The sequence below is a fragment of the Aegilops tauschii genome, chromosome 5, assembly GCF_002575655.3.
Source record: "Aegilops tauschii subsp. strangulata cultivar AL8/78 chromosome 5, Aet v6.0, whole genome shotgun sequence".
Taxonomy (NCBI): Eukaryota; Viridiplantae; Streptophyta; class Magnoliopsida; order Poales; family Poaceae; genus Aegilops; species Aegilops tauschii.
The window spans coordinates 211111276-211134894 of record NC_053039.3 but is presented as its reverse complement, the minus strand read 5'-3'; the positions used below and the strand labels follow the sequence as shown (position 1 = coordinate 211134894).

The following is a 23619-nucleotide window of genomic DNA, read 5'->3' as shown; positions in this document are numbered from 1 at the left end:
TCAGAGCAGTTCGCTCCTCACACAAATTCAGATGGTCTGCAAGGCCATAACACTAAGCATGGTTCTTGTTTTTAGTAGAAGCTCTATACACACAGTCTCCCAAAAGCTTAGCAAATCAGTCATCAGTGTAGGTGCCAGGGTTAGCTAGAGACAATGGAGTAGACAGAACACAGACATATAGTCAAGCCTCTTGAGAGGCTGGAATGATATCAGTGGCAATTAATTTGGCTTTACTGAAAACCTTACTGAAACTAAATTCAGTTAGCTGGGTCATCTTCCACTTGAGAGGCTGGAATGATATCAGTGGCAATTATTTCCTATGATATGATGCAGCAGTAGTAGTAGTATATTGTGCTTAGGGCATGAATCATATGCAACAGTAGTAGTAGTATTTTGTGATGTGGCAGAATATCTTGTTTCAAATATAGCCTATGCATGTCTTGTTTTCTGGTTATGGATATTGTATAGTACTGCATATCTTGTTTTTTTGTAATATAATGCTTACCAAAGGCACATAAACTGCCAAAACTGAAAGAAATTGGAGTGTTGAAGATATGCTAGTAGAGGACCATATGGTCTGTGGCCTTTTCATCCATATGAAAGTAGAGGCACATTGTGGTGCTAGTTTGCTGGGTTTTGTCTCCGACCATCGTGTCGTGATGATTTTGCAGGTACCCCGAGAGGCCCTTGAGTTTGCCGGAATGTCAATTAACTTCCGTTCCGGCAAATTCGGGTACTCCATATGTCCTATTTTCAGCAAAGGTCATGCTAAAATTTTCCGTGAATTTTAGCATGACTTTGCTAAAAATAGGACATATGGGGCACTTCCGACTAATGCATGGGCCGGGGTATCTTAGTACTTAATTAAGTAGGATCAACTGCCTCTTGTGTTATACATATAGAAGTGTGATATCTACTCATAGTTATTACTAATGTCAATTGCTCGTCATCGATAAACCCTAATCTGGTAGGATGACCTACTAAAAAAGCCCATACCACATATTCTATTTGGATGGGCGTGTTTTCACCACACTGTGGATTATCGTATTGGACCCAACAGAGATGATGTAGTTTTGAATTATGAACATAGGAAATGTCATCATCGGACGACGAAAGTCTCTCGGGGGAGTGCGACTGGTGCCACGACGGTCGAGGTCTGTGCGACAGGCCTCACCTGGACGATGATCGGCGCTTCAGCATTAAGCTCGAGGAGACCTTCGAAGTTGAAACGGTACGCAACGACGACAAGTGTTTTTTTCATAATTAAGCATGACTTCAACTATTTCAACGTGTAATTTCATCTTTTACAATTCGAGTATAGTTTATCCCATGCCATGCAAGACGCTATGTCTTGGAGAGGATGGATTTTGAAGATCATGAAAATTTTGAAACGAAGAAAATTCACCTAAGGACACATCATGATGTGGATTTTGAAGTAAATCTGTATAATGCTGAGAGCGTAACCCATTTTGGTTGCAAAAATTGGGAAGCATTTTGCAAGATGTATGGTTTTGATGAGGGTATGCTTGTCACCATGGATCTTGGTGATCCTGGCATCGACCAAGACAATATGGACATTTGGGTCCTTGTTGATACGCCTCCAGTTCTACCGCTATGTGAGTTTGTCAAACATAGTTAACTATTAACTAATCTATATTGTTTATTTCAAAATAGTTGACAACTTATTTCCATTGACAGCTTATTTTGATTGTTCAAAAAATGTGCGGAAAATGGTAGACAAAACCCACTACACCGATGGCTCCGAGTTAACTTATCAGGAGAAAAATCATCTGGTCGGATTTTGTACTGATCTTGAGAATTACAATATCTACAATCAAACTCCTCAACATTATGGTCAATACGTGCCACTAGTGCACGTGTTGAACTACGGTAACTACCATGGAGATACCCTGGTAAGATTTTTTACTATTACGACATCCGTGCATCTTTTGCATACTTCTAAAACTAGTACATCATTGCTAACTATGAAGTTATTACTATGTTTTTCAACAGAGAATCCCAGAGGATTGTGTGCCTCATTTGATGTATCAGAATGGCAGCCTTCAAGTTTTGAACTTATATCCAGGTCATCCTACGAATCTCAACTGTCCATACCGGATTTCTAGAAGAACTGGAGACATGCTAATCAGAGAATGGAAAAAATGTATGGACAGTCGTAAGGAGGTTCTTGGAAGCAAAAGGAAGCGCCGCGCAAGAATTGGAGACAGGATGATCTCCATTCTCCATAATGGAGAGTCAGGGTCTATATTGTTTTATGCTATTTTACCTTAAATAGGGTATTTTAGGTCCTTAATAACGAGTAGAAGTTGTATGATGATGATTAGTAGGACTTGTTAGGATTAATATTACTTTCGACAAACTCGCTACTCGCGGTCTCGAGACTTGTAATGTTCTATCTTTGTTCGGTCTTTTGAATTCAGAGACTTATATGATGAATTGTATTCGGAGACTAATCTTCTATTGTATTCGATGAATCTGCTGTTGCTGTGTGGTGCTGTTTATATTCTGTCCAATAATATATTTTGTAATCTGTGCAAATATTAGAAAAGAAAAAAATCCCTAATATACATACTAATGGCGCATCACCCAAATGTGCGCCATTAGTATGCCAAAGGATACTAATGGCGCATCACCCAGCAGTGCGCCATTAGTATGGCAAAGCACATGCCCACTGGGAGGCATACTAATGGCGCACCGTGGCCTATACTAATGGCGCACTGCCTGGTGCGCCATTAGTAAAAAATACTAGTGGCGTGGTGCTAGTGGCGCACCAGTAGTGCGCCATTAGTAGGCAAAACTGGTGCGCCACTAGTAAGCCTTTTTCTAGTAGTGTCACCACCTCCAACTTCAGCGCGTATCGACACTGCTCCAAGTTCTTCTGCACCGCCAAACCCCGACGCCGACCCTGCATCTTCTCCTACTCCTTCTGGGAACGAGTAGAGGCTCTATGTCTTCAAACCTTTTTGGTCCTTACTGACAAAAGGGGGAGAAGCATATGAGTTGATAGTCTTCAAGCGGGTCCAAATGGGCGGTTGCTTTATATTTTGCCTAGTGTTTACAACTCCCGCTTTTGATACATTTGATTCTTTGAGTTGTAACACTTAAACTTGATGGTCGTCTGCTACTTGTTTGCTATTCTGTGATGCGATGATAAATTCTACATGTGCGATGATAAATCCCGCACGAAGTCATATTGCAGACGTCCATTTTTCATTATGCATATCATTATCTTCGTTATATCAAATCATGCATGATGAATTGTCTTCATAAGTTGAAGAGGATCTCCACAAGTACAACCTGCCATGTGCATTTGCATTCCAAAAGCAAAATTACTTATATGCACATCTTCAGGGGGAGCCTTTTGCTACTTATGAAGACAATACCTAAATCCTTTACAATTTCACATACTTTTATCCCCATTGAAAACTTCAACGAGTTTGTCATCAATCACCAAAAAGGGGGAGATTGTAAGTGCATCTAGTGCCACCCCTAGTTGGTTTTGGAGTATTGACGACAAACCTGGTTGAGGGACTAATGTGTTTGTGAGAATTGCAGGATAACACAGGTAGTAGTCCCTCATTGATTCGGTTTACCTACCGGAGATGACCCCTAAAAATGTATGAAGACATTGAAGGCGATGGTGGTATGTGAAGATATTCACATTGAAGACTATGACAAGAGAAGACATTGCGTGAAGACTATGGAGCGCGAAGACTTAGTTATTTCGTTGTTTCCTTTTCTTCTTTGTTGAGTCATAGGAACCACCGTACTGTTAAGTGGGGTCCCAGTGAACAAAGTCAAAGTGACTGAAGTGATGCTCAACCAAATCCTATGTCTTCGAGCGAAGACAATGAGAGCAAATCTTATCCAGAGCTGGATGAGTCAGCTTTACTTGTAGCCCAAGTCAAGCTGCCGCGTGTGTTTGAAATCTGACCGTTGGAACACGTGTCAGTTCTTTAGTGACCCAGGGTCATTTCGGACAAATCAGGTCGGGTTGCCTAGTGGCTATAAATAGCCCACCCCCTACACCATAAATTGGTGGCTGCTCAGAGTTAGTGCACGGCTTTTGTCGTTTGAGAGCAACCCACCTCCGAAGCTTTTGAGAGAGAGAAATCCTTGCGAGGACAAAGCCCAATCACCCAGAGCCAAAGAGTGTTAGGCATCACTAAAGTTTTTCTGTCCGCGTGACCTGAAGACTTGTTACACTTGAGGACTGTGAATCCTCCAGCCGGTTAGGCGTCGCGTTCTGAGCATCCAAGAGTCATTGTGGATCGCCGGTGAACGAAGTCTGTGAAGGTTTGGAAGTCTACCTTGAAGACTTACCAGAGTGATTGGACGAGGACTGGGTGTCCTTAGCTCAAGGGAAATAAGGTGAAGACGCAGTCTTCTGAGTTGAATCTCAGCCTCACTAACCAGACGTACAGTTGTCACAGCAACTGGAACTGGTCCAACAAATCCTGTGTCCTCAACAAGTGACTGGTTCTATCCTCTCCCTCTCTTTACTTACAGTTTGTCTTCGTGAAGTCATTGCCTGTTTGCTTTACCTATTTGTCTTCACTGTGTGACTACCATCGTTGTTTGGCTTCATACCATCTTCCATCCTGATCCTTACTACCTAGCTGCAATTAGTCTTCGTGCTTTCACTTCATTGTAGACTTGACTATGGCTTGCTTAGTGTAGTTTACCTTCCGCTGCATATCAATAGGTTCATTTCTATTGTTTGTCTTCGAAACTCTCATGTTTTGAAGACTTTCATAAAAATCGCCTATTCACCCTCCCCCCCTCTAGTCGATAACTAGCACTTTCAATGTCCCCTCTCCCCCAGAACCACTGCTATTTGTCCCAGATCCTCCTCTGTGATTTCCATCCCTACTCCTCCAGTCAAAATTATCTTGATCTCTCCCATCTATCCTATTGAAACCTCTCTCAGAATTGTTGGGCTTGTTGTAGTAATTACCACTCCCTCCAAAGCCTGTCCCTCTCCCTGGCCTGGGTCACTAGCTCTCTTGTCTGTTGGCCATGATCTCTCCTTCCCAGGAGATCTCTTCTTCCTCAGCCTCTCTGCTCGCCGCCGCCTTGAGGTTTTTAGGGTTTGAGGGGTGGAAATCAGGTTCAGGTACTAAAGGTGGGATACCTCCTTTATATATCATCCCCTCCACGCCCCTCCCTGGGCCCCCAAAAATTTCTCTCCTTATTGGGCCAGTAGCCCTTAAAGCCCACGTTATCAGAGCGAATCTCTCCCCACTCTCCTTTTCTGTTGTCACCCCTGTTTCCTTTTCCAGCACTCTGAATCTCTCCTCCTCTCTGAATTTCACCAACCACTTCCTCCAGCGCATAATTCTCAGGGATATCAATCCTAATATCTTCCTTATCAATCTTGTCCATTATCCTCTTAGAGCCATTGATAGGTTTTTTGGGAGGATTAATATCATCAGGTTCAATATCACTTAAAAATTCAGGGAATGTGGTATTATCCTAGATTATTGGATTTCTGGGCTTCATTTTTATGAGCGCCATATCAATTTCACTACAGTGATAATCTCCCCAACTAGGAGAATCAATATGTGTCATGTACCTATTAAAATCAGTATGCATCCTAACATTTTTCTTCCTATCTGCATCCCCCTCATACTTCAAAAGTAAACTCTGCACATATCTATTCATTTTTTCTTCATTTTTCTATTCGCAAGCCTGATTCGGCTTTGGGTATCAACATCCTCAAATTGCATGTGATATTTGCAGACAAAAGGATCATATGGAGGAGCGGAGTCACAATGATTACCTGCCTCATCATCCTCATCGAAATCGGGACCTGAATCTTCGCTAGCCAACATCCAGAAGCGGTTGTGGGCTAGCGAAGGCTTCAGGCATCGATTCCGGCGAGGCATGCCGAGCGGCGAGGGGTCGGTGTTGTCGGAGTTGGGGCGAGTCGAGCCGAGCGTCGCGGAGTCCGCGTCTCCGTCTGCCGCGCCTCCTCCAGCAGTGGTTGCTCCACTAGGTCTTCGTGAATCTCGATCGGCGCCATGGCCGATCCTGGAGCAGGAAGAGCCAGCACCCCCTCGCGAGATCTGAGCGCCGACTCCCGCATGGCCGGGGCGAGATTCGCCGTCTCGAAGGAGGTGAACGCCACCCACTTTCTCGCCACAGCTCTCACCGGCGAATCCGCCTGATCCATCGCCCACAGCAGCACCTGGAGCGGATGCTTGCGCCCACCTCGCCCGAACAGCGACCGCTCCTCCGCCGCTGTCAGGCCCTCGAAGGTCGCCTCCGCCTCCCCATACATCTCCCTTTTGCTGGTGTACCACGAGCCGATCTCCCTCAGACGAGCACGCAGGCGCGCGTCCCTGCCTGCAAACCTCCTCAACTTCTCCTCGCTGATCTCCACCATCGCCGCAGTCGTCAACCAGGAGAGGGGTGAACGAGACGGCTGGGAGGGGAAGTGAAGGACCGAGAGGGAGCGGATCAACCCGGCCATAAGTATTGCCCGAATTAACTCCCCCACCGACCGCATTTCCTCTCCCACCGGCCGCAATTCCTCCCTCGCCGGCTCCCGAGGCGTCGCTCCCGTCGGAGTCTTCCCCCTCGATGCGCGCGACGTGACAGGGGAACACGATTATGGTGCCAGGGGTCAACACGAGCCCTCTCCTGGCCCGCCTGTCCACCGTGCACCCTCGCTCATCCACAAGCTCCACCGAGTCCATGTGCGGGCCGAGCACGACCTCCCCACGACACGGCCTGAGAGTCGTCGCCGCCCGAAGGTTGACGGCGAACCACGCCGGCCATCGCCGTGGGGCGGGCTCGCCTAGCGTTTCGCCAAGGAAACGTGGCGGACCCGTCATCCCTAAAAAAATCTAGAAACGTCAGACATATATAAGCACGTCTCTCATCTCTCCACAAGACAAACCACCTCCAGCCTCCTCCTTCCCTCCATATCACCGACCTTACTGGCTTGCTTGCAGTTAATTCACCAGGTGCTAGCTAGATTACATATATAACATGGTGGAGTCCCGGGCGGCGGCTGTGCAGGAGCTCCGGGCGAGGTTCGCGGCGGGGCAGACGCGGCCGGCGGAGTGGCGGGCGGCGCAGCTGCGAGGGGTTCTGCGGATGGCCACGGAGATGGAGGCGGAGATATGCGACGCCCTCCACGCCGACCTCGGCAAGCCCAAGACCGAAGCACACGTCCATGAGGTACGTCAACCAGCATCTACGCGTCCTAATTTCTCCGTTACGACTACGATCGATCATATTCATACATTGGATTAGTTTGTTAAGATCTTCGCGGGTTCCTTCTTGTGACCAAAAAAAATGAGATTCCTTGCTAGGGAGTATTAATTGGGTCGATTGGATTGGCAAACTGATCTGAAATTTCTGGCTTCTTAAAGTCCCTGTCTGCTCTATTTGCATGTTCGATTCACAACTCGCTTAGTCATACAGTACTAACTCATGATTTCACAGCCCTGTTTTTCTTTCTTTAAATTCAATCGGATGGTGTCATTTAACTATGGCACCAACAAAAATGGAAGAAAATCAAACATATATGCGCAGTGTATACACGTAAACCCAGTTATTTAAGCATCTGCCCACAGATCGAAATCAAATTCTGCAAAACTTCGTTTCTCTCGGATCACCTGAAACTAAATACCACACACGAAAAACGGTCTGTCAAGTTCATGTGTTATCAACTCCAAAAAGAAAGTTCATGTATTATTTGAGCTTTTTGGTTTATTTATCTATTTCGCACTGGGCTTTCTCTAGTGGCTAGTCACATGCTTACTCACATGTTATTTGTTCTCTTGTCAATTGTGAATTTTGATGAGGCAGCTATCTCTGATCAAGTCGTCGTGCTTGTTTGCCTTGAAGAATCTCAAGAAATGGATGAAACCCCAGAAGGTATATCATTGTCGATTCACTAGTACCTTGATATGATGTGAGATATCGATAGCTTAATCAACAGTTTCTCTACAGCTATGAAGCCTACACTGTACACAAACCTATTGATAGAAAACCAATCATGCTCTGTACCCGCAGCAGCTAATCACTTGCAGATTTATATCACACAATGTCCATTATCTTGTTAAGCATTGATAGAATAGCGACATACCCTTGGTTCAGGTTCCTGCAAAGCTCATGAATTTCCCCTCGACGGCGAGGATTACGCCAGAGCCCCTCGGCCTCGTGCTCGTCATCTCCGCCTGGAACTACCCTCTCTGTAAGTTCATTTGAACACTCCTAGCTACATGCATGGAACCTAAGTTGACAGAAAAAATGTTTAGCCATAAATTAAAATGCCATTCAACAAGCTTTCACGCGTGCGCTACTAATTTCATTGTGTATAGGATACATCAAATTGAAGTTAAATGAAATTGGATCGTACTTCCTCTGTAAAGAAATATTAGAGTGTTTAGATCACTATTAATTAAAGGGAATATAAACAGAGGAAGATCTTCAACTAAAAAGTTACCCAGAAACTGGGAACAACCACTAGCTGGTGCATGCATGCAACATGTGTGCATGAGCCATGAGATTTTTTTGAGCGTGAACGGCAGATGCTCTGCCTTTGCATTATAGAAGAGGGAAAATGGTCCAGTTAATAGGAAAATGAGCCATGAGATGTAAGTATAAGAATGGGAATGATTTGCTCAGCCCACATGCTCATGCGGCTGGCATGTACTCCTCTTTTTTCTTTACTTTTTGCGGGTAAATGCGCCTGGCATATAACTGTGGTTGGTGTGCACGTAAAGAAGTGCCACGTAGGCATCCCCCACTTCACTGTTGCAGAACGGAGGGTTGTGTGCATGATTGCCGTCCTGGGGGTTTGGATTTCGTTCCGTCGCTGTCGACATTTATACTTTGGTATCTTTCAGCTCTTGTACAAATCACTTCCATCTTCCTGCGCTGCCAGAATAGTGCATCTCGTTGAGATAGCTTAGTTTCAGATAGTTAGTTAGTTGACGGCCACAAAGCCATCAATAAAATGTAGCTTCATTTATTTTCTTCTATGTCATGTATCTTTCGTGCATTAACCCTATCTGGTACCGTGCGTCTTTCATGCATTATATATACTTCCTCCATTTCTAAATATAAGTCTTTCTAGAGATTCCACTATGAACCATATTTTACATACGAAGCAAAATGTGATTCGTAGTGAAATCTCTACAAAGACTTATATTTAAGAAGGGGTACAACATAAAAGGCATGGGTCAATTAGTACAACTAACAACGCATCATTTTTTATGTGTATGACACTTTTCAATACTTTTGAACAGTTTTACCCCTTCAAAAGAATATCTCATATTTTGACCCTCAACTAAGATTAATTCTAGCGGATTCGCATCGCCATCGGCCGCACTCTATATGGATAAAGAGGCCGTGACGGCCGTGCGCAAATACAGATCAAATTAGACATACCAAACGCATGTATCAGAGAAATAACTTAACAAAAACTGTAATAGTTGTCAAAATGCGTCTCTTTACATATAATTTAGCGACTTCAAATGTCACTTTATGACATTTTAAAAATAAGCATGTCTCTGTATGAGCCATATTGCTACCTAATACTACCTACGCTAGTCTGAGGCCGGCGTCGTCTAGTCATCGTCCTCCTCCTCCGACAATGACAAGAGATCCTCGAAGAAGGCGTAGGGGTCGACTCACAAGCGATAGCCGCTCCTCCTCCTCGTTGATGAGTGTGGGAGTTCCGAGCTTCGAGGGCAGAGAGATGAAACACAGGGTGGATCGGGTCCTCGGGCTCCGGCTAGGCCTCGACGGGGATGACCTCATTCACCGGAACGAGGGGGCGGCTGGGTCGATGGTAAACGATGTCCTCCTTCTCCTTCACCCGGATGGGCGGGCTAGATCCCCCATGGCGCCAGGTCCGCCAGATCCACGCCAAGGATCCGGCCGCGGTAGTGCATCGTGGGGAGAGTTCACGCCGGTGCGCAGCGTCGCCGCCAAGTTGAGCCAGTAGGTTGTGATCTTGCAGGGCGGCATTGTCCTAGACGAAAAACCATGTTAGGCTAGTCATAATGGGAGTTTCATAGCTAGTGTCATGCATGCCAACTAGTCAATTTTGATGAGGTGGCATAGAATTAAATGAAAAAAGAGATGGTTGAGTATCATATCATATCATGATACCGTATCATAATAAAAATTATACTACTAATATGTATGTTATACATAGCAATAAATAAAGTCATCTATGATACTAATATATGATACTATGCATTAGGGAGGTAATATCATACATTAATATCATCTGCATGATACTAATACTATCCATTACAAGCAGCCTTAGGCAATTCTATGGACACAACCGTCATAACATGAGAACTAATGTGGATTCTTTTTTATGTGGGGACGTTTTCACTGGGACAGAACTAGTAGGTAAATAATGGTCACAACATCAGAACTAATGTGGATTCTTTTTTATGTGGGGATGTTTTCACTGGGACAGAACTAGTAGGTAAATAATGGACTGTACTCGCTCTTTTTTTCGGAGAAAATAATGGATTGTACTCAATTTCATCACGTGTACTCAAATTCTTTCATCATTTGAACTTTGAGTTACTAAGCTTTACCAACAATACATATTGTGTATTTAGAAGTTTTTAAAAAAATAATCTTCATAAATCCGAGTCACGTTTATATACTTTTGGATTATCCAACCATCTTATGGAAAAAAAAGTGCCGTTTTATTAAAATTGCATTTTTTTCAAAACAATGCAATTTTAATACTTCAGGCTTAGTAATACTCCTATGACACTAGATGATAAAGTAATTTACGAGTTGCAGCGGGACATATAAGAAAATTGGCTCGAGATCCAGCTCTAATAATTAATTTGTGTTGCGGGGAAGCTCAAGTGATATTTTTATCTTAAGAAAATTCCTTATTTGATACTGTCTTAAAATTTGGTTCCTTATTTGACACTGGAAAAAAAAATCCCTATTTGACACTAATCCTAAATTTTATTCCCTATACGACACTTCCGTCAATTTTGAGCCTAAATGACACCTGAAAAGATGATTTTGCCCTTCATGCGGTATGTGTGTGCGCGCGCATGTGTGCTGTTGCGTGTGTGGGTGCACGCGCACATGTGTGCTGCTGCTGCATGTGTGTGTGCATGTGTGCTGCTGCGTGTGTGTTTGCTACTGCGTGTGTACATGCGCGCGTGTGTGTGTGCTGTTGCGTGCCTATGTGCTGCATGCGTGTGTGCTGCTGCTGCGTGTGTGTATGTGTGTGTGTGCTGCGTGTGTGTGCGCGTGCATGTGTGTTGCTGCGTGTGTGTGCACGCGCGCGTGCGTGTTGTTGCGTGTGTGCACGCGTGCGTGCGTGTTGTGCATGTGTATGTGTTGCTGCGTGTGTGCTCCTGCCCTCGCACTGATGCTGCGTGTGTGCGCTATTGCCTCCCACACACACCACATGAGGGGCAAAAGAGTCTTTTCAGGTGTCATTTAGGCTCAAAATGGGCGGAAATATCATATAGGGAATAAAATTTAGAACTTGTGTTAAATAGGGAAGAAAAACTTTTCCGGTGTCAAATAAAGAAGCAGATTTTAAGATATTGTCAAATAAGGAATTTTCTCTTTTATCTTCTTGCTCTTCATACTGTGTCTCATTTCAAATGGGAAAAACCATGAAACTCATGCGTTCCAAACGACATATCTACCGATCATCTCAGTGCTGTCCCTGGACCCGGTCATCGGTGCGATCGCCGCCGGCAACGCCGTTGCGCTGAAGCCGTCTGAGGGGGCACCAGCCATGTCGTCGCTGCTGGCCGAGCTGCTGCCGCGGTTCGTGGACGGCACCTGCATCAAGGTCATCGAGGGCGGCGTCAAGGAGACCACCGCGCTCCTAAACCAGAAGTGGGACAAAATCTTCTACACAGGTCAGTGCCAATCTCCATGTCAGTTCTTGACGACCGCCGTCGATGAAGCTCGAAACCTTCTTCTCGCCTGCACCCAACCAACGCATGTTGCGACGAAAAATTGCAGGCAACAGTAGAGTCGGACGCGTCGTGATGACCGCAGCGGCCAAGCATCTGACGCCGGCCGTCTTGGAGCTCGGTGGCAAATGCCCGGTGGTTGTCGATTCAAACGTCGATCTCCACGTAAAATCAATCTTCCCCAGTCTGAATGATCAGTGCCAAAATCCCACGAAAAAAAAACTCACCTTCTCTTAGATGTTCCATTTTTTTCTAACTCATGTTTCTTAATTATTATTATTTTTCTACAAAGATTGCTGCCAAGAGGATCGCTGCTGGCAAGTGGGGTTGCAACAATGGCCAGGCCTGCATTGCTCCTGATTTCATCATCACCACACAGGCTTTTGCCCCAAAGCTGGTACGTGCATATATGTTTGTTTGCACAGTTCTAACCCTCTTTTTTTACGAGGGTGATGAATCCTAACTTTTCGTTGAACGTAACTTGGAAGCTCGAGTCTTTGAAGAAAGTTTTGGAGAAGTTCTACGGGAAGGATCCACTACTATCAGCGGACTTGTCCCGCGTCGTGAATGCCAGCCATTTTGGCAGGCTCAAGGGCTTGATGGACGAAGAGATGGTCTCCGACAAGATCGTGTTCGGCGGGCAGAGGGATGAACAGCAGCTGTGAGTGGATTCCATCTTCATATTACAAACTCTAGCAAACCAGCATCATGCGCATAATGCGTTTGGTTGATCTGCCCACATATCGTTTGTTCATTGTACCGCAGGAAGATCGCCCCTACAATATTCCTAGATGTCCCTCTCGATTCCGCCATCATGAAGGAGGAAATATTCGGGCCCTTGCTTCCGATCCTCACGGTCAGAGCCAACTCTTTTAGATTCAGAGAATTTCACTTCATTTTTGACCAATAAGATTCCCCTCAAAAAAAGAAGCACAGGAGATTACTGGTGGTACATGATGTGCATCTGAGTCAAATGTTCTCTTTTTCTTTCAGGTTGACAAGATCCACGAAAGCTTTGGTCTCATCAACTCAATGGCTAAGCCACTTGCAGCTTACCTCTTCACCAGGGACAGTGAGCTCCAGAACCAGTTCGAGGGGGCCATTTCTGCAGGAGGAATGCTCTTCAACGACACCAGCATACATGTAATCACCACAAGGCCCCGTTTGGAACATGAATTTTACAGGGAACTAAAGTGAGAATGCTAACATTGCTTTGCGATGTTGCAGCTCACAAACCCATACCTGCCATTTGGAGGAGTTGGGGAGAGCGGCACGGGCGCCTACCATGGGAAGTTCAGCTTTGATGCTTTCAGCCACAGGAAGGCAGTCATGAATCGAGGCTTCGCCGGGGAGGCCAGGGCTAGGTACCCGCCCTACTCGGCACCAAAGCTCAAGATCCTCAAAGGAGTGCTTGAAGGCAAGCTGGGAGACATGATTCAGGCTATCCTGGGGTTCCCAAGAGGGAAATGAGCTCACCTCTTCAGGATGCTTGGTATATTGTATGATCAAACAAAAAGATAAATAAAATATCCCATAGTGTGCTTGCTAGGCACCGTTCTGTTTCAGACATATCGCAAAGGGGCAACAGCCTGGTAGTATTGTTTTATATTTGATCACCTTGAAGATACAACATGTAAGTATCATAAATGTTCGGTCCGGGAACTGTCCAATGCTGCTTTTATTTCTGGTAATGGAGCACACAACTCAAAATACTGCTTCAGTGGATCCGAATTTGTTACACCTCAAAAATAGTTTGAAGAAACAGAGCCTTGTCATCTTCACTCACCAAAATGCAGTTCATCAGCAGCAAATATCAGCTAGTCTAGTGATACACCCTGCAACATTGCAACGAGTCAGCACGACTTTACAATATGGTTAATTATGTCCTGATTCTCATAAATAGTTATCTTAATCCCATCTACCTTAGGAGGGTCAAACTTAGACCCAAGATTGCTCAATTTAGCATGAGCTTCAGCATAGTCTTCAAAAAATGTATCCTGGTCCTCAGCATACTTTTCAGCATAAATCTGCAACAATGATAGCGCACAAAATTATGTTTAAAGAATCAGTTCAAAGAATCAGCTACAGATATTTTGCAATGGGAGAATCGTCACTAACCTTGAATGATGAATCCTCAAAGAGCACAGCATCAGTAGGCAGAACTAGAAGGTCCTCGTCTCGTCGTTCTTTGACATCCTAAATTTTATGTGTTCTGTAACTGTAAGATAATAATGATTGCAGGTATTACTATAGCATATTGCAAAGTAGGAATCTCACCTTGAAATAGCTGTTATCAAACTTGAGCCACTGTGATGTCCAAGATTGCCCCCCAGGTGCACCAGGTCCATTTTTCTGGTAAGTCAAGCATAACAACCAATCAGGCTAACAATATGATATAAGGTTCACAACATTCTTCAGTGATAACATAATAATGCTGTACATGCTGGCACCAAGAAGAACAGCTTTGTAGGAACATATAAGCTCTGATAGAAAAGTTATGATGGTGATAAGAATATAGCTCATTTTTGTAGTTCATTCAAAAATCACAATTGAATTGATATGGCCAAATGACACTTTGAGTGTAGAAGAAATAACTTTCGGTTTTGTTAGCACCCAGCAAAGCAGCGATCTGACATTGTCCTTTTGCAGGATGCGCAAACGCAAGGAACTAATACAAGCGTTGGTGATGTTTTATTGAATAATCTATTAAATATTTCATATAAAATTTTACTGTTTTGCGATTTCTAAGTTGCCTGGGCTGTTACTATATACAAATCTATTTCGTAATGGACGGAGATAGTTACCCCACATGATTGGATTTATATTTATTACTTCTGTTACTGTGTAGCAGCGCATGGGTCATTCAGCTAGTACCATGAATATGTTTCAATAGATAAGGCATCTTTAAATTGGAAACAATGAGCTCCGGCTGTAATTTACGCACAGTGTATTTCGTTTCAGGTTTACCCCAGCCGCTGCGCTCTGGTCTTGATCGTCCAAGTGTGTGTGCTCCTGACAATGCAACAATTTCCTACAGATCACAAAACAGATAAGACAAGCAACTCCAGAAGTATGCTGTATTGAAGAGTTAAAAGTAACACAGCAGTATCCGAGTACCTTGTCATTCAGGCCCATTCTGTAGAATACTTCTCGCAAATGTTCAGCAGGTGAAGGCGGACCAGCAGCTGAAAGGGTGGCAAAAAATATATGATAGCATTAGCATGCATCAAAAAGATCAAGTTTAGTTCATATTTTGGTTTCTAAATGTCAACCTAAATTACATCACAGAGGAAACATGAATTAGCACTGGTAGAACTGAAAAACCAAACATGAGAAAATGTTGCATTACTTGAGAAGGGAACACTTTGTTGGACAAAATTATTCTTGTGGTCTGTGTCTAGGTTGGGCGCCATCTTAAAGTATAAGCTGATAACATTGCCAACCATTTTCATTTTGAAGGGCCAACAAGAGAGGATTTCTTCCCGCAGCATAACAAAGAACCCAATGGGTGGATGCAAGACCCGAGTGCCTTTTTGACTAAATCCAAAAATATTATATTCATGAGAAACCCAAAGATGGCGGGGCTAGATGGAGATTGCTTGGGAAGCAAAGAGTAAATACGTCAATTCTTGAGGAGGCCAAATACTACTTTTTTGAATTGAGCACCCCAAGAGAAGAGGCGGGGGGGGGGGGGGGGGGGGGGGGCAGTGGACTCTGCTGAACTACATGTAGCTCGGTTATAACATTTACTATTTGGATTAAAGTTATGAACATTATTCATTGAAAATTGGCAGAAGGGCGTCATGAATTTGTAAGTATGGGAAATGATACTTTCTAGGTCTATTTCTCTATTGTCTTGCTTCTTAATTCAATTTTATCTTGTGTGGATTTTCAAAGCAGACATGAGTGTTATCCTTTGTGTTAAGCCTGCCTTCTTTACTGGTAAAATAACATTAGATATATCTGAATTTTAGTTGAGTACATGAGTATGAGTACAAATAAATTCAAACACAAAGCAAAAGCTTTGCCCTTTCATTGATTAAGTAGAAGATTGTCCAATTAATGACGAAAATCAGGCGAAAACCAAAACAAAATGGCCAAGCCCACTTCAGAACACCGTAAACACACAGAGCCAAGCTCACTCTTGAAAGTGTGCCGAATGCCACGATACACGCAAACCACACAAACACACACACTAGCCAGGGGACTCGCTCCGCCGAACAAGCGGCTCTTCCATCACTGCCGGAAAGAAGTCATGAGGCACTTTCCCGCGGCGATGAAGAGACAAGCATTCCACATGCCTGCAATAGTTGTAACCCACATGACATGAGGTCCATGTCGTCGAAGTTGCAAAGCCCTCGGGGCCGCCTCCAAAACGTCCACTGCTCCAACACGCCTTGCGCACTCAGCCGGTACCGCTTCTGGGGTCATCACCCCGTCATGCCACTGCAGAGACGTGCGTTGCACGTGCATGCTTACTAGTATACATTTAAATACAGGTGATATCCTAAGGAGGCATGTCGGCCTGAAGCAGATAATGGCCATTGATAACTCTGTCGCATTGCATGTGGTAGCCCATAAATCAATATTCAACAGTGTGGAGAAACAAAATCAAGTGTTCAGTTAATATTTTAATTAATGCATGTTTTAGTTAAACACAGCAGATAACCGAGCATTCAAATACATGTGATATCCTCAGGAAGCATGTTTGCGTGAAGCAGATTACGTCCATGAGACAGTTCTGTCCTTTGCATATGGTAGCTCATAAGTTTATGTCAAACAGGTAAATAAATAGAATCAAAAACTGAGTTGATTTTCAATACATGCATGTTAGTTAAATATACCCCCCTTTGCAAGAATTATGAAGTTCGACTGTATACTCTACCACTCTCATCAAAGTTCAGTATACTACTAATATATTAAGAACCTAGAATAGCCAAGTAGCACAGGCAAACACACGTAGGAGCTTCATTTGGTTTGTTAAAGTTTTGATGATTTGATCAGTAAACTGAAATATCTGCAGCAATCAACGGATAACCATTCAAGTTTACCAGATAATCGCTTATTGCTCCCATCACTGAGAAATTGTTGCTACATGCTGTAGAGATCTATATCATGCAAAACTGAAGGTGCAGTATAATATTCGAGCTCTAGACAAAGACGGTAAGATCAGAAATAAGCTAAATCGACATACATAGTAAGCTGGGCCATGGATACTACTCCCTCCGTTCGGAATTACTCGTCGCACAAATGGATGTATCTACACGTATTTTAGTTCTAGATACATTCATTTTCACGACAAGTAATTCCGAACGGAGGGAGTAATTACTAACCAGGGAGTCTCCCCTCTGGTGGGCATTGATCAGGGGCAGAAACATCAACCCTTCCATAGATCATGGGGATTTTGGGGCCACCAGCTTCCTGAAAAATGACAAAATCAAATCAGTCACATCATTGCTAATCTAATAGTATTTTTTGGAATGATCATCATCGATAGGTTGAAGCGCCACAAAGTACCTCGACAGCTGTAGCACTGGCAAGCTGAAACAGATCCGCATAAGTAACACCTGCATATTTGTCCTTGATGGCTTGAATAAGCTTCAAAGCATTCACAAGACCTGCAGTAGAACTAGTTTTAAAAAACAGCCCTAGTTGTATGAAGCAAAAGAGAACCTGTGGAGGAGAAGCCCTACCAGCATTAGCCGCATGTTTTAACTCAATTTCAAACCTCAAGCTACCATTAGCTCCACCACACTGGGGCCACTCACTAATGTTCTTGTCGTAAGTACCAGCATCATGCCAACCCAAGCGAACCTGAAACCAGAAGCGGTTCGGCAGACAAGTCACAAAGAGGCATTTGTAGGCTGCATCAGCTAATGTTGGGCCAAGCAGATGCAAAGCCAGGAACTGTGCAGTGTGCAAATTTTAAAACTTGCGTCTGTGACAGAGGTTGCAGACAGGTGCACTTACAACACTCATCACAACATAATAAAGCAGTGTCAGTCCCTTGACTAGTACTCCCTCCGTTCCAAAATACTTGACTTCCATTTGTCTAAAAATGAATGTACCTATATACTAAAACATGTCTAGATACATCTATATTTTAACAAATGAAAAGCATGTATTGTGGAACGGAGGGAGTACATGAGGATGAAGTATTGTTAAATTCAGAATTTATTGGCTGCCCAGAAGATAATCTAAAGCCCAATACGGGCATTCCTCTGTTCGAACTCGAAAACACGGTATCCAAGGTCGTGTATACGATACCAGGATGGGATGGCAGGACTTCTCCTTCAGCAGCTGCTTGACGTCCTCCCGCGCGCCCCTCAGCTCAGCCACTGCGTCCCCCGCCGCCGCCGAGCTCGCCTGACGCCACCCGAGCTCCTTCGAGGAGGGAAGTCAGACAAGGGGCCACCACGAAATCAGGAACCGACGCGTCGGCGCTGAGTAATGGACGAGGGCGGGAGTTGTGCGCATACCTGCGATACGAGGAGGAGGCCGCGCAGAGGGTGGAGGGGAGACCCACCAGAGATCCCGCGGCGGAGGAGGTGGTGGACGGCCATGTCGGCTTCGGCGGCGGGGAGAGGAGGGTTTAGGGGTGATTCCTTCGTCCGCGTGTTTGGGGAAAAATGGACAACGAGAGAAATAATTCCTGCACGCGCTCTCTCGTTTTGATGTCTCCATAGCACAAAGCCACAAACTCCAACACGTCCCTCGGAGAAAAAAAATAACGAACTGAGTATAAGGGCATGGCCAACGCGCCACTCTGGACGGCTGCCCCAAGCGCTTGACGTCATTCTAAACTGTCCACGTAGACACAACCAGTAGCTTGCAGATCAAAGCGTGATCCTGCAGAGGAAACAGCCTCCTAGCTGACAAAAGTAAGACAGAGAGGGCAAAAGCGAGAGATGGGGTGAGCTAGCTCTTCCTTGTGCATGTGAAGTAAGGTAAAAAAATAAGGTTGTATACGTCATACATGGGTCTGATAGGGCAGCTTCATGGGTTGAGTGTTTGAAAAACTAAATGATGCCCCATCTGTCTTTACTTAGGTGGAAGAGGTAAGGCATCAGTTAGGTGATGCTTCCTTTATACATGCCCTAAGAAAATCTTCCGTCTTTGATAGTCTTTTTAAGAAGGATCACCCCGGCCTCTGGATTTGGGAGATGCACGCAGCCACTTTATTGATTATTCACAAAGACCTTACAAAGTAGTACATCAATGTCTCTGAAGCCGCCATCTTGGCAACATCTTTCGCTACTCTTATCCATTGATGAAGGGGTGCAAAAAGTGTGAGCCGAATACCCAGACCTCTCACCTAGCCTAACAACTAATGCCGGAGGCCCCGACCAAGCCACATACTAGATCTGGGGCATAAACCGGTCCGACGCACTCCCATAGGTCGTCGCTGCCGTCTTCCATCAATCCATCTTCAAAGCAGGTACTGACGCATCGACCTTGCCAGGCCTGCCGTCGACGCCCCCACGGCGCCAGACATCGCCTCCTCCCTACGCGCGTTCATTATCACGCATCTGTCGTCGAGACTTTGTTGCGCCTCGCCGCCGAGACTCCACGACGTCGATGCGTCACAGGGAACACCGCTCCATCGTAGATGACGTCCACTGGTCCCTCGAGCCTGTCCACATCTCCAAGAATGACGCCCTCAAGAGGGGGTACGACACATGAGCGCCGCCGTCATCCAATCGATTGACCTAGGGTTTCCCCGGAGGTAGCGCATAGGAGTCTAGAGCTTCTCCACGACGGTGCCTTCAAGAAGGGGACGACGCAGAAAACACCGCCATCGCCGACCTTGGCAACGTGCCAAGAGTAGGATTTTCATCCGGATCCGCTCGAGGACCCTCCATCCAGCATCGTGTGCACGGGACCGCCACCGATGTAAATGTATGAACAACTAATTTTTACATCACTTAGGTGTTATCACAGATGATGTAATGAAGGAAATATGCCCTAGAGGCAATAATAAAGTAGTTATTTTATATTTCCTTATGCATGATAAAGGTTTATTATTCAAGCTAGAATTGTATTGATCAGAAACCTAAATACATGTGTGAATACATAAACAAATCCCGTGTCCCTACACTAGTAGAAAAAGGGCCATTTGTCCCGGTTCGTAAGGGTCATTTGTCCCGGTTGTTGAACCGGGACTAAAGGGTCGTTACTAAAGCCCTAGGCCTTTAGTCCCGGTTCTTACACGAACCGGGACAGATGGGCCTCCACGTAGCCGGTGCGGCTAGCCCAGGCAGGAGGCACTTTGGTCCCGGTTGGTGGCACCAACCGGGACCAATAGGCTGTTAGGGAACGTAGTAATTTCAAAAAAATTCCTACGCACACGCAAGATCATGGTGATGCATAGCAACGAGAGGGGAGAGTGTTGTCCACGTACCCTTGTAGACCGAAAGCGGAAGCGTTAACACAACGCGGTTGATGTAGTCGTACGTCTTCACGATCCGACCGATCAAGTACCGAACGCACGGCACCTCCGAGTTCAGCACACGTTCAGCTCGATGACGTCCCTCGAACTCCGATCCAGCCGAGTGTTGAGGGAGAGTTTCGTCAGCACGACGGCGTGGTGACGATGATGATGTTCTACCGACGCAGGGCTTCGCCTAAGCACCGCTACGATATTATCGAGGTGTAATATGGTGGAGGGGGGCACCGCACACGGCTAAGAGATCAATAGATCAATTGTGTCTCTATGGGGTGCCCCCCTGCCCCCGTATATAAAGGATCAATGGGGGAGAGGTGCGGCCAGCCTTGGGGCGCGCCAGGAGGAGTCCTACTTCCACCGGGAGTAGGACTCCCCCCTTTTCCTAGTTGGATTAGGACTTGGGAGGGGGGAAAGAGGAGAGGGAGAAGAAGGAAGGGGGGCGCCGCCCCCTTCTCCTTGTCCTATTCGGACTAGGGGGGAGGGGCGCGCGGCCCAGCCCTAGCCGCCTCTCCTCTCTTCCACCTAGGCCCACTAAGGCCCATTATGTTGCCGGGGGTTTCCGGTAACCTCCCGGTACTCCGGTAAAATCCCGATTTCACCCGGAACACTTCCGATATCCAAACATAGGCTTCCAATATATCAATCTTTATGTCTCGACCATTTCGAGACTCCTCGTCATGTCCGTGATCACATCCGGGACTCCGAACAACCTTCGGTACATCAAAACATATAAACTCATAATATAACTGTCATAGAGACGTTAAGCGTGCGGACCCTACGGGTTCGAGAACTATGTAGACATGACCGAGACACGTCTCCGGTCAATAACCAATAGCGGAACCTGGATGCTCATATTGGCTCCCACATATTCTACGAAGATCTTTATCGGTCAAACCGCATAACAACATACGTTGTTCCCTTTGTCATCGGTATTTTACTTGCCCGAGATTCGATCGTCGGTATCTCAATACCTAGTTCAATCTCGTTACCGGCAAGTCTCTTTACTCGTTCCGTAATACATCATCCCGCAACTAGCTCATTAGTTGCAATGCTTGCAAGGCTTATAGTGATGTGCATTACCGAGTGGGCCCAGAGATACCTCTCCGACAATCGGAGTGACAAATCCTAATCTCGAAATACGCCAACCCAGCAAGTACCTTCGGAGACACCTGTAGAGCACCTTTATAATCACCCAGTTACGTTGTGACGTTTGGTAGCACACAAAGTGTTCCTCCGGTAAACGGGAGTTGCATAATCTCATAGTCACAGGAACATGTATAAGTCATGAAGAAAGCAATAGCAACATACTAGACGATCGAGTGCTAAGCTAACGGAATGGGTCAAGTCAATCACATCATTCTCCTAATGATGTGATCCCGTTAATCAAATGACAACTCATGTTAATGGCTAGGAAACATAACCATCTTTGATCAACGAGCTAGTCAAGTAGAGGCATACTAGTGACACTATGTTTGTCTATGTATTCACACATGTATTATGTTTCCGGTTAATACAATTCTAGCATGAATAATAAACATTTATCATGATATAAGGAAATAAATAATAACTTTATTATTGCCTCTAGGGCATATTTCCTTCATAGGCGTCCACGCGTCAGCAGCTGGCAGGAGCTGGGTTTTTGTTTTTTTTTGAAACGGGGTGGTTTAGGGGTTTTGGGAGGGTTAATTTAGGTGTTTCATATATTGTGTTAGCTAGCTAATTAATAGAGAGAAGTGTCCTCTCTTATCTCCGTGCTTGGTCGACGCTACGTACTATACGTATAGAGAGGACTCGACACGCTAGCTAGTAAGCAAATGAAGGAAACAGAAGATCGTCGTGAACATATGCATACAGAGAGAAGTGATATCGACCACCTCTCCTTCTCTGAGAGATTGGTCGGACAACAAGTTCTCGTATATCTATCCAACGCTACTGGCTACATATATACAATATAATTATCTCTTACAATATATTCTCCTAATTATATATGAACTCAGGGTCCACATGGTATTCTCCGTCTTTATCGATCACGTGGTCAAGAAAGAATGCTGCCAATTCCTCTTGAATTGCTCGCATACGATCTGGTGGTAGGAGTTCATTCCGCATCCGAAACATCTAATTTGAAGAAGGGGGTCAATACATATATATATGAATAAATGAAACTCAACACAAATGATGGTAATAAAATAAAATTGTGAATATTATTATTTACACACTTCATATTGCTTGTCAGAGTAGCCCCGCTCATAGGTCGTGTGGCGGATGGACTCGCAAACGTAGTATCCACAGTAATTATTCTCGGCTTCCTGCCACAACCACTTTACAAGAAATAGAGGTCAATCAAACTGATAAGCAAGCATGCAATGGTATTGATGAAACTGGCGCTTGAATCACTAGGAGATGCGCGGAACATGCTAGTAGTACTTAATTTCGGGTGTCTAAATTGCAGCTTCTTCGGCGGTCCCGGAGCTTTTGAGGTGAATTTTGTCCAAACCCTACCAGACAAAGAAAACAATTACTTGATATCGGGAAATGAACAAAGTTGCCGATATGGTGCGATAATGATCGATTTAACTTACTTCTCGAGCATTTCAGTCATGTCTGCATACTCCTGGGGATCTTTTCGTCTTGAGTCTAAGACGGTTACTAGTCCCTGCTCAAGCTTAATCTCTAGGAGAATATAGTGGAACCTGCGCACGCATGCATAACTCATCAATTATATTACTATAACCTAGACTAATAAGGGAAACCGAATATGCACAAGATAGTAACACTCACTTGAAGTTGTAAGGAAAGAGTATTATATCTTTGTTTTCATTTATTACCAACGATCGTATCAAGTTGGCCTCGGTCTCTCTGGCCTTAAATTCAACCGTATATGCATCTATGAGATTTGTGTTAATGAACCCAATATCACCGATTTGTCTTTTCTTCAATTCGGCGATCTTCAATCTGCATAATATAGTGAGGATAATTATAAATACATGCAATGAAAGAGTTGACCTATATATAGAGACTTAATGACAGAAGTAGTACTTACAGACAGTAGCAAGTGACTGTTAATTTATCGAGGGCATGTTGATTGAAAAACTGGAAGAACTCCTCAAATGGAACATTCAGCAGATCAATTCCAACGAGGTCATGCTCCTCTTTAACTCTCAGCGTCAAAATATTCCTCCCCCCAGACTCTCTGCAGGTTTTCATGTACCA

General features: G+C 44.8%; 2 protein-coding genes and 1 long non-coding RNA gene across 4 annotated transcripts; 2 read left to right on the top strand and 1 right to left on the bottom strand.

The window, feature by feature from the left end:
• The first annotated feature begins 1115 nt into the window (after positions 1-1115).
• Positions 1116-2637, top strand: LOC141022351 (uncharacterized). The gene is made up of 3 exons (XR_012183637.1): positions 1116-1616; positions 1699-1913; positions 2014-2637. It is a non-coding gene; the product is annotated as an uncharacterized lncRNA (long non-coding RNA).
• A 4292-nt stretch (positions 2638-6929) lies between these two features.
• On the top strand, positions 6930-13673 carry LOC109739528 (aldehyde dehydrogenase family 3 member H1). The gene is made up of 10 exons (XM_020298611.4): positions 6930-7209; positions 7843-7911; positions 8134-8230; positions 11700-11906; positions 12013-12128; positions 12256-12360; positions 12452-12624; positions 12729-12819; positions 12957-13106; positions 13191-13673. Exons 1-10 carry the CDS (start codon positions 7018-7020, stop codon positions 13431-13433), a joined length of 1443 nt encoding a protein of 480 aa, XP_020154200.3. The 5' UTR covers positions 6930-7017; the 3' UTR covers positions 13434-13673.
• On the bottom strand, positions 13533-18673 carry LOC109739529 (probable L-ascorbate peroxidase 6, chloroplastic/mitochondrial). 2 transcript variants are annotated; one of them, XM_020298612.4, is made up of 11 exons: positions 18443-18673; positions 18231-18347; positions 17657-17777; positions 17481-17581; positions 17297-17384; positions 15081-15148; positions 14908-14994; positions 14241-14315; positions 14082-14159; positions 13886-13990; positions 13533-13798 (listed from the first exon to the last, which is right to left on the bottom strand). In XM_020298612.4, exons 1-11 carry the CDS (start codon positions 18524-18526, stop codon positions 13781-13783), a joined length of 942 nt encoding a protein of 313 aa, XP_020154201.1. In that variant the 5' UTR covers positions 18527-18673; the 3' UTR covers positions 13533-13780. The 2 variants fall into 2 exon arrangements, with proteins under 2 accessions (XP_020154201.1, XP_073356216.1); XM_073500115.1 differs by having other exon boundaries at positions 18231-18329; positions 18443-18647.
• Positions 18674-23619: the final 4946 nt, after the last annotated feature.